This window comes from Sinocyclocheilus grahami, unplaced genomic scaffold, assembly GCF_001515645.1.
Source record: "Sinocyclocheilus grahami isolate Dianchi unplaced genomic scaffold, SAMN03320097.WGS_v1.1 scaffold959.1, whole genome shotgun sequence".
Classification (NCBI taxonomy): Eukaryota; Metazoa; Chordata; class Actinopteri; order Cypriniformes; family Cyprinidae; genus Sinocyclocheilus; species Sinocyclocheilus grahami.
The window spans coordinates 20,623-31,325 of NW_015506138.1; the positions used below are offsets into that span (position 1 = coordinate 20,623).

A 10,703-nucleotide genomic window follows, 5' to 3' on the forward strand; every position below is an offset into this window, starting at 1 on the left:
GTGAACACACACCCGGAGCAGTGGGCAGCCATTTATGCTGCGGCGCCCGGGGAGCAGTTGGGGGTTCGGTGCCTTGCTCAAGGGCACCTCAGTCGTGGTATTGAAGGTGGGAGAGAGCGCTGTACATTCACTCCCCCCACCTACAATCAAGAGACTCGAACCCACAACCTTTGGGTTATGAGTCCGACTCTCTAACCATTAAGCCACGACTTCCCCTTGTTGCAGTGTAGAAAATCTGAATGCTGCTAATAGTCTTCATTCCTCGTTTAGTAAAATGTAATTTCTTATTTTTTACCCTTACCCTTTTAGGCATGCACATTTTGAGCTGTATGTGAGCAGAACAAATAACCAATTATTAGCTAAAATAAGAAATATAATTTTTTTTGTAAAACTATAAAATTTCATAATATAAAAAAATCTAAAATTATTTTAAAAAAAACCCATCTGTTTGTAAGTAACCAGAAAAAAAATGAAATTCCATAATATATATTAAAATATATATATATAAAATTATATTATACGTGTGTATAATTATATGTATCACAATTCATGAACAATGAATTTAAAAAGCTAAAAATCCTAGCAGCCCCAATTTAGGCTTCATTTCCTTTATATAAAATATACTATTTTTACATTTTCTTTTGTTTTTCTGTAGAAATATGACTTTTATTTTTAAAGATTTATTCTTGTATATTTGATGTGCTTGTATGTAACCTAAACTCTTTTCTCTGTCTCTCCTCTCAGGTGACGATGACGGTGAGTTAATATTTGCACAAATAATACATGATGCTTCTGCAGTGAAACTGGTCTCAGATCAGTGCAGAAGGGCTTTTATTAAAGCAGACTGTCTGTTTCTCACAGGTGAAGGGTTTTACAAATGGATGGAAGGTGAGTGATTATTTACAGTGTAAATATGATGAAAACACAGATGCATTCATTTGCATATTAATAGTTGTACAAATGACTTGCACAAATTCGTTCTGCTCGTGTTTCATGAATGAGGCCTGACACACTTCCTCCTGAAACTGAGAGATGTCCTCATTATTTGTTTTAAGTATTGTTGTGCTCTGCATTGAAAATGCTCAAGAGTTGTGGTTAACGCGAGTTATTTTGATATGTTGATTTGCTAATATAATTACCCAGGCTGAGGTTAGACTGTGTTTGTTCAACACTGATAGTGGAGACAAGAAGTTCCTACATTAGAAACTAATATCTATTTATTTGTTTTTATATGGATACATTCAACATGTCTACATTTATGTTAAATTTAAATGATAATTAAATCAGGGAAAAAAAATAATTAAATATTTATTATAATAAGTCAAAGTAAATTATTTACTTCAAGTTTAAACGTATAGTCATAGTACTTTTAATTTGTTATTATTATTATTGTTACAATTATTATTAATAATAATAATAATAATGTTTTTGTGTAAAATTTAATTATTCATTTTGGCAGAAAAAGTTTTTTATTTCTTATTTATTAAATATGCATATTACTTTTTCTAATGTATAATTATTATACACAGTTTTATGAGCTCATATTTCCCCCCAAAATAAATATTATTAAAAAAAATTTATACATTTTTATTTAAATACATTTGAAACATAAAAAAGTATGCATTATAGTTATAGTATTTTATTTATTGTTATTATTTTGTTATTTATTTATAAATAATAATATAATAATTCTGTGTATATTATTCATTTTAATGGAAAGGGTTAATGTGGGGTATTTTTTTGCATATGATTTTAACCTAAACAATAAAAAAAAATTCTAATGTATAATTATTATACACAGTTTTATGAGCTCATATTAAATAATAAAAAAATATAATTTTTTTTATTTAAATGCATTTAAAAATTAAATTATATCTTACAGTTTATAGTTAAAAAAATACTTTTTAATAGTGATTTTTATATATATATATTTGTTTTCTTTATTTAAAAGAACTAGTCTGTATTGTGTGAAGCTCATTGTTAATGCTTCAGAAAGGTGTGTTGGTTTACTGTGTGTTGATGCGCTGCAGGTTTGTGTTTGGAGAAGCGGGTTTTCTATCGTCTGATCTCTGGCCTCCACAGCAGCATCAACATCCACCTGTGCGCTGAATACCTGCTGGACGGTAAACACACCGATGCAAACTCATCAGCTTTCACTGACACCTCACTCTTTTGAGATCAAAATAGGCCACCTGTGAGGTTTGCTTGGATCCAATGAGAAAGTGTTTTATAAGGGTACTTGTGATCTTACAAGGGTTTTGCATAGTGTTTTCTGTACTCTTTACTTCAAAAGCTGTGTCTAAAAGGGTAATATTTGATGTATTTGAGGTCTGAGATGTGTGAACGCTGAAGAAGAGCGAGAGAGAGAGAGGGCAAACATTTAGCATTTTATCTCAGCATTGCCGTCTAATCAGCTAATATTGTCTTAAAGCACTTCATCTTTTATAACATGGGATTTTGAACAAATATATTCAATCTTGATTTTTGTAAAATGTTGCAACAAGATGTTTAAAAACTTTTTTTTTGTGTGTGTGTGTGAAAATTACAGTCTTAAATTAACTACAAATGAGCATGTCATTACATTTACATTTAGTCATTTAGCAGATGCTTTTATTTAGCAGTCAAAACCAACAAAAGAGCAATAATATATAAGTTCTATGATAAGTCTCGGTTAGCCCAACGCAGAACACAAAGCATATTATTATTATTATATAATATATTATATATATACAGCACACATCCATATATATTTGCATGTATATTTGCATAGATTTGTTCATTTGTTCATATATATACACACACACACACACGCATACAAAGAAAAGGAGTAGATAGAATAGAAAAAGAATATGGAAAGCTAGTGTTATTAGAGTTTTTTAAATTTTTTTTTTAGAAAAACAAGAATAGAGAGTGCAAGTAATAGAGGGTCAAGTTTTTTTTTTTTTTTTTAATTAAAAAAAAAAGAACTTATTGTGATCTTACAAGGGTTTTGCATAGTGTTTTCTGTACTCTTTACTTCAAAAGCTGTGTCTAAAAGGGTAATATTTGATGTATTTGAGGTCTGAGATGTGTGAACGCTGAAGAAGAGCGAGAGAGAGAGAGGGCAAACATTTAGCATTTTATCTCAGCATTGCCGTCTAATCAGCTAATATTGTCTTAAAGCACTTCATCTTGTATAACATGGGATTTTGAACAAATATATTCAATCTTGATTTTTGTGAAATGTTGCAACAAGATGTTTAAAAACTTTTTTTTTGTGTGTGTGTGTGAAAATTACAGTCTTAAATTAACTACAAATGAGCATGTCATTACATTTACATTTAGTCATTTAGCAGATGCTTTTATTTAGCAGTCAAAACCAACAAAAGAGCAATAATATATAAGTTCTATGATAAGTCTCGGTTAGCCCAACGCAGAACACAAAGCATATTATTATTATTATATAATATATTATATATATACAGCACACATCCATATATATTTGCATGTATATTTGCATAGATTTGTTCATTTGTTCATATATATACACACACACACACACGCATACAAAGAAAAGGAGTAGATAGAATAGAAAAAGAATATGGAAAGCTAGTGTTATTAGAGTTTTTTAAATTTTTTTTTTAGAAAAACAAGAATAGAGAGTGCAAGTAATAGAGGGTCAAGTTTTTTTTTTTTTTTTTAAATAAAAAAAAAAGAAGATGAATAGAGAGTGCTAGAGTTGGAGGGTCAAATAAAGACGGAAGAGATGTGTTTTTAGCCAATTCTTGAAGAGGACTACTCGGATTGAGTTGTGCAGGTCATTCCAGCAGGAGGGAACAGTTAATGTAAAAGTCCGTGAAAGTGATATATTTATATTTGCTTGTAAATCAAATATCTTTAAAAGAAATTGCGTGTGGAGCATGCCCCGTGCTGTCCTGTGTGTTCTGTTATAGTGACGTGTTGTGCTCAAACTGTGCTCCCTGTAGTCGTGTGTAACGAGTGTTTTCTCCAGAGGGCTGGGGGAAGTCGGTCTGGGGTCCAAACCTGCATGAGTTCAGGCAGCGCTTCGACCCGGCCGAGACCAAGGGCGAGGGAACGCGCCGGCTCAAGAACCTGTACTTCCTTTACCTGATCGAGCTGCGGGCGCTGTCTAAAGTGACTCCGTACTTCGAGCGCTCCTTCATCAACCTGTACACGGGAAACTCTCAGGAGGACTCGAGCACCAAAGAGCTGCTGCTGCAGGTCCTCAACGAGACCAAGTGAGTGTTATCACCAGACACACTATCATGATACAGTCAATAGTTTTAGCATTTAAAAATTAATTGCATATGTGACCCTGGAGCACCAAACCAATCTTAAAGGGTTAGTTCACCCAAAAATGAAAATTAGGCTGAGTTTTACTCACCCCCGAGGCATCCTAGGTGTATATGGCTTTCTTTTTTCCTTTTTGTTTTGATCTCTCCGCTGCATTTCAGTGTTCATCACTTCTGAGCGGCGCATGCGCAGCGCTGAACTCATACGTCATGCTCCCGGAGCTGCTTCTGTGAACAACTGCTGGCGCAAGCTACATTAAAGTGATTATTACGTTCTGAATATGGATATTTTTCTTACAAAAACACATCGATTCGCTACAGAAGGACTTTGTTCACCCCCCGGAGCCGTGTGAGACACTTTGTTTTATGGATGGGCGCTTTTTATTTAACTTCTTTTGGACTGATGCATGCAACACCCGCTAAGTGCAATGATAAAGCTTGAAAGATCAAAGACCATTTTTAATATAACTCCGACTGGATTCGTCTGAAAGAAGAAAGTCATATACCCCTGGGATGTAAAACGCAGCCTAATTTTCATTTTTGGGTGAACTAACCCTTTAAGTCGCTGGGGTATATTTATAGCAATAGCCAAAAATACAGTGTATGGGTCAAAATTACAGGTTTTTCTTTTATGCCAAAAATCATTAGGATATTAAGTAAAGATCATGTTCCATGAAGATATTTAGTAAATCTCCTACCGTAAATATATCAAAACTTAATGTTTGATTAGTAATATGCATTGCTAAGAACTTCATTTGAACAACTTTAAAGATGATTTTCTCAATATTTAGATTTTTTTGCACCCTCAGATTCCAGATTTATTAATAGTTGTATCTCAACCAAATGTTGGTCCTATCCTAACAAACCAAACATCAATGGAAAGCTTATTTATTCAGCTCTCAGATGATTTAAAAAAATTGACCCTTATGACTGGTTTTATGGTTCAGGGTCACATATGTAAATGACATTAACTAAAACATATATTAATATTAAACATGTCTCATGTATAATTATTATAGACCGTTTTATGAGCTGTATTAAGTAGTGATGTTAATCACGATTAGTCGCATCCAAAATAAAAGTTTTTGTTTACATAATATATGTATGTATACTGTGTCTATTTATTATGTTTATATAAATACACACCCATGCATGTATATATTTCAGACAAATGTTGTTTATATATTAAATATATTTATAATATAAATTATATATAAATATATACACATGTAAATATTTTCAAATATATATATACTGTATGTGTGTGTATTTATATATACTTAATAAATATACACAGTATGCATACATATATTATGTAAACAAAAACGTTTATTTTGGATGCGATTTAATCGTGATTCATCATTTGACAGCACTAGTATTAAGCTATATTTGCATCCCAGAATAAATACTTAAGAAAAAAGGGAAAATGCATAGGTATATTTATTTATTTATTTAAATACAATAAAATACAGAATAAATTCTCAAGAAAAAAATAATGAATGTATTTAAAAACAAATTTTTTATTTATTTTAAAAAAAAATTAAAATTTAAATATCATTTAAACACAGAATAAATACTCAAGTAAAAAGAAGAAATACATACTTATATAAATGTTTAAATTATTTTAGTTTGGAGGGGAATGAGCTCATTTTAATTGAGAAACTTTAAATGTAATATATAATGTAGGACTGTTAAAACTATTATTTTATACATTCCTTTTTTACTTAAAATCTTAATTAATTAAATAGATTGATAGACTTATATTATGTCAGTAATGATACTGTGACATGATACTGTGAATATTTTTTATAACTTAATGTATTTGTTTTTTTATCGTGTTTTTTCCCATTTTTTTATTACATTGACTTTATAACATTAGCTTTAAAAAGTAAACGTTTATCTAATTTATACTTATTATACAGGTTTTCTAGCTCATATCCCCAAACAAAAATTCAAGGGGAAAAAAATTAAAATAATAATATATATATATATTATATAAAATTAATATTTATGTATTTATTAATTCATTCCAAAAAAAATTTTTTTTTAATAAATACTTAAATAAAAATAAATTATACCTCCAGAAATGGCAAGATTTATTTTATGCATTCATATATTTTTTCCCCTCAAAATCTTGAGTGATTGGAAAAAGGTCAATAGACTTAACCTGATGTTATTTGTCAATAATTAGTTTTTGTTTCATGATACAATATTTAATAATTAAATGTATTAGATTTTTTTTCAGGGTTTTGTTTTTGTTGTTACAATGACATGACATTATTGCATTAACTTAAACGTTTTTCTAATGTATAATTATTATACAGTTTTATAAGCTCGTATTTCCTCCAGAATAACTATTCCAAAAAAAGTGGGGGTGGGGGGTAATTAAATTAAATATTTAAATATATAAATGCTGTTAGTATAGACAGTGGGGATGATTCTTATGATTTTAGTTTAAGGAGAATGAGCTAATTTTGATTAAGAAACATTATGTGCTTCATTAAATGTATTAATCACACTGCAGTACTAGTCTTGGCTGATTGAGAGCAGGTTAATGGATGCTATTTGTGTTGTTTGTGCAGAGCGTTCCCCATGCACTTTGACGAGAGCTCCATGTTTGCGGGCCATAAAATAGAGTCGAAGACACTCAAGGTGAGTTGAGCGTGACAGATGCATTCTGGGCCGCTTTACAGAACAGAAACCCTCATCTGGGGAACGCGGGTTAGTTTCAGTCTAAACTTTATTTTATGTCATCTGCAGGTGCCTGTTATGATTTGACTGGATGCATATCAGTATATTCACACCAGTGCAGTTTTACGGTTATGCAGTTTGCATATTGACCGTTGATTTGCATGCATGCTCATTTGCATATTCATATTGCAAAAGAAGCCTTCTAAACGTCTAAACTCAACGACGTTAAAAAATGTGCACACATTTGCAATGCTTCATTAAGAAATGCAATCATTTGTTCACGACTTTGCACTTTGTGTTTCACTAGATTAACTAGAAACTAGTAAATTAAAGCATAAACATCCCGTTATACGTCTGTAATGCAGAGTTTTTGCAGATCCTCAACAGTCGTAATTCGACTTTTAAAGGTGAAAGGTAAAAAGTTGCAAAACGTATTCGTAAAATCATGGCATTAAGTGTTGCATGCATTGCAAAAAAATTAATATCGTTGTTTTCCAACACCAATATCTGAACATGTTTAAATCAAGATGCATTAACTGGAGATGCAAAACGACCACATGAAGTCTTGATTTTTGAGAAATTGAAAAAAATGAAGCGAGTTTATGATTAAAGCAAGGACGAATATATGCCAGTTAGTATAAACTTGTTTCCCTTTGAGTTAAGATGATTTTTATTAACCCGTCAGCAGATATTTGTTCATGTTTTAATCATAAACTCACTTCATTTTCATCAGTTTCTCCTAAAATAAAACCTCTTTTCTTCGGTCATTTTGTTTCTTTAGTAAATGTGTCTTGATTTAAGAATCTTTAGACATTTCACTAGAAAACAAGACCGAAATACTGAGGAAAGACACGTTTGCGGTGTGATCAGAAAGTACGGTCAAATATATTTCTAGGATATATTCTAGTGGTTTGGAGCAGAAATATCAAGCCTTAAGCTATTTCTTTTGTAAAAATGAATTGGAAAGTATTGTAAATCAGTTGAAAGTCGTATTTTCAGTCTCTGAAGTGTTGCTAATACAAGAACATATTGATGTATTGTGTTCCATTTATACCTTTTTAACTTTCTTTATTTGGTCTTAAAAATGTACCTTCATTAAACCTGCAGAAAAACACCAGATGTGTCGCTGGAGCACAAACGCAGTCATATTTGTAGCAATAGCCAAAAATACATTGTATGGGTCAAAATTATCAATTTTTCTTTTATGCCAAAAATCATTAGGATATTAAGTAAAGATCATGTTCCATGAAGATATTTAGTAAATGTCCTACCGTAAATATATCAAAACTTAATTTTTGATTAGTAATATGCATTGCTAAGAACTTCATTTGGACAACTTTAAAGATGATTTTCTCAATATTTAGATTTTTTTGCACCCTCAGATTCCAGATTTTCAGATATTGTCCGATCCTAACAAACCATACATCAATGGAAAGATTATTTATTCAGCTTTCAGATGCACAAATGATGCATTCAGATGCATAAATCTCAATTTCCAAAAATGGACCCTTGTGACTGGTTTTGTGCTCCAAAATCTGTTCAGTGAAACAAATGTGAATTTGATTTTATTAATGATGATTGAATTGGTTTGGTGACGAATGTTTATATGGCAAAAGCACAATTGATGAAAGATACAGCATAAATGTTGATTTGAAACGGTCTTTAACCTTCCCGTCTTTGTTCAGGAGGAGTTCAGGCTTCATTTCAAGAACATCTCTCGTATCATGGACTGTGTGGGCTGCAGTAAATGCCGGCTCTGGGGAACGTTACAGGTAAAATAACAAGGCTTTATTTGACATTGAAGCGTTTGGATGTGAGATGGGAATGAACCGCTGCTGTCCCGTCAGACTCAGGGTCTGGGAACGGCCCTCAGGATCCTGTTCTCCGAGAAAGAGATCAAGAAGCTTCCAGAAAACAGTCCGTCCAAAGGCTTCCAGCTCACGCGGCAGGAGATCGTGGCTCTGCTCAACGGATTCGCCAGGTCAGAGTTACTGCAAGCCGTGGTTTACAGTGAGTTTATAACCGCTTCGTGTCGTGCCTAACAACGGCCCTTAGCTGTTATAAATTCAGTGCAAACCGCGGCTTCACGGGGGTTACTGCTTTAGTGAGCTCTGAGGTTGCTAATCGACATCAGTTTGCATTATTTCAACGTATGTTCAAAATTATTGTTTAACAACTAAAATTGTGGTGAAAAACTACATTACCCATGATGCTTAGCAGAAAATTCCACCAATCAGAGTTGTGGCATGCAAAATGTGCCAAAAGAGCTCCGCCCACTCCCATAAAACACTGCAAATGACATAAAATATATATATATAATCATTTTTTTATTTGTATATATGAATAAAATAATTCTAACAAACATAATTCTAAAAAATATGATATACTCTTTGTCATTTTTTTTTTTTGCAATATTGAAGTTTAGATAAATTCATTAATAGTCACTCTGCAGGACTATTAAAATTATCTGCAAGAATTATTTTATGCATTCATGTTTTTTTACCTATAGGAATATATATATATATAAGAATAAAAATAAGTATAAAAAAATATAATTATAAAAGTAATTAAGAACAATAAAATGAAAATAAAACATTTTATTATTAAATAAAAAAATGTGTATCTAAATATACATATCTATATTATAATATCATATATATGTGTTTGAGTGTGTGCACAGTATATGCATATTTTTCAATAAGCTTAATATATATTGTTTTATACATAACATATATAAAACAGTTTTGTTTTGTGGTTGTAATTTTAATTATAGCAAAAATGCAAAGGTATTGTCCAAACAAATGTTGTGCCTGACGAAGACCCGATGGTCGAAACGTTGCAATAAATAACTCTTATGGAGCAGTTATATCCGTGTGCGGACGATATGTGTGTATTTTTGCTGTAGTTTGACTTTTTTTGTCCTGCACCTGAGCCCTGTGTGGATCTGTGGGATGTGCGCTACTTATTTATATTTTGGTTTTTGTCATTTTGATTATGTCGTTCAAAATGCATCATGGGACTGTAGTTCTTTTCCTCATTAACGCTGTTAACAATCTTGTAGCTTCTACCTCTTTTCGTCACGTTTACCGTTACTCTGCTCATAGCTGGCTGTGTTGGTTTACGGCTTATGACGCATCAATGAAGACTTTTTATAAATCCCTATTAGTGAAGAATGAATGGAGAATGTCTCTGTCTCTCTGCAGACTGTCCACCAGTATAAAAGAGCTGCACAACTTCCGGACTCTGCTGAAGGATCCGAGGTAACGGCTGCAGAGCAGCAGGTGGCGGCAGCACTAGCCTCAGGGACTGCAGACCACATCTCAAACCCTGCAGAGTCACTCTGACTGTGATTCTTCAGCTCTCTTCAGTCCTTTCTGTCAGATTTGACTGCGGTTTGTTACGTAGCGCTGCCTTTTTTCCCCTTCCTTCTCTTCGGTTTGTGTGAATGTTTGTTGTGAATGGCCGTGTCTGTTCCTGCTGACAGCAGTCATTTCATTGTTTCATTTGTTAGCAATCAGGTGAATCCCGTAAATAAGAACATATCCAGGTCACATTTCACACTAAAAATCACAAGTAATTATATTCTGCGTAAAGCAAATGAAAACTATTTTTTTCATTACTGTAAGGACTTTAGGCTTTTTTTTTGCATATATATATATATATATATATAGAGAGAGAGAGAAAGAAAATTTTTTTTTTTTTTTGTGAAATTTTTTCTGT

At 32.1% G+C, this 10,703-nt stretch overlaps 1 protein-coding gene across 1 annotated transcript in view; it reads left to right on the top strand.

Annotated features, from left to right (window-relative positions):
* Positions 1 to 10,703, top strand: part of ero1b (endoplasmic reticulum oxidoreductase 1 beta) — a 21,427-nt gene that overhangs the window by 9,367 nt on the left and 1,357 nt on the right. The window contains 6 exon segments of the mRNA XM_016249893.1: positions 2,031 to 2,123; positions 3,992 to 4,238; positions 6,875 to 6,944; positions 8,669 to 8,755; positions 8,831 to 8,964; positions 10,187 to 10,243. Of these exon segments, the coding sequence (XP_016105379.1) occupies positions 2,031 to 2,123; positions 3,992 to 4,238; positions 6,875 to 6,944; positions 8,669 to 8,755; positions 8,831 to 8,964; positions 10,187 to 10,243 (688 nt within the window).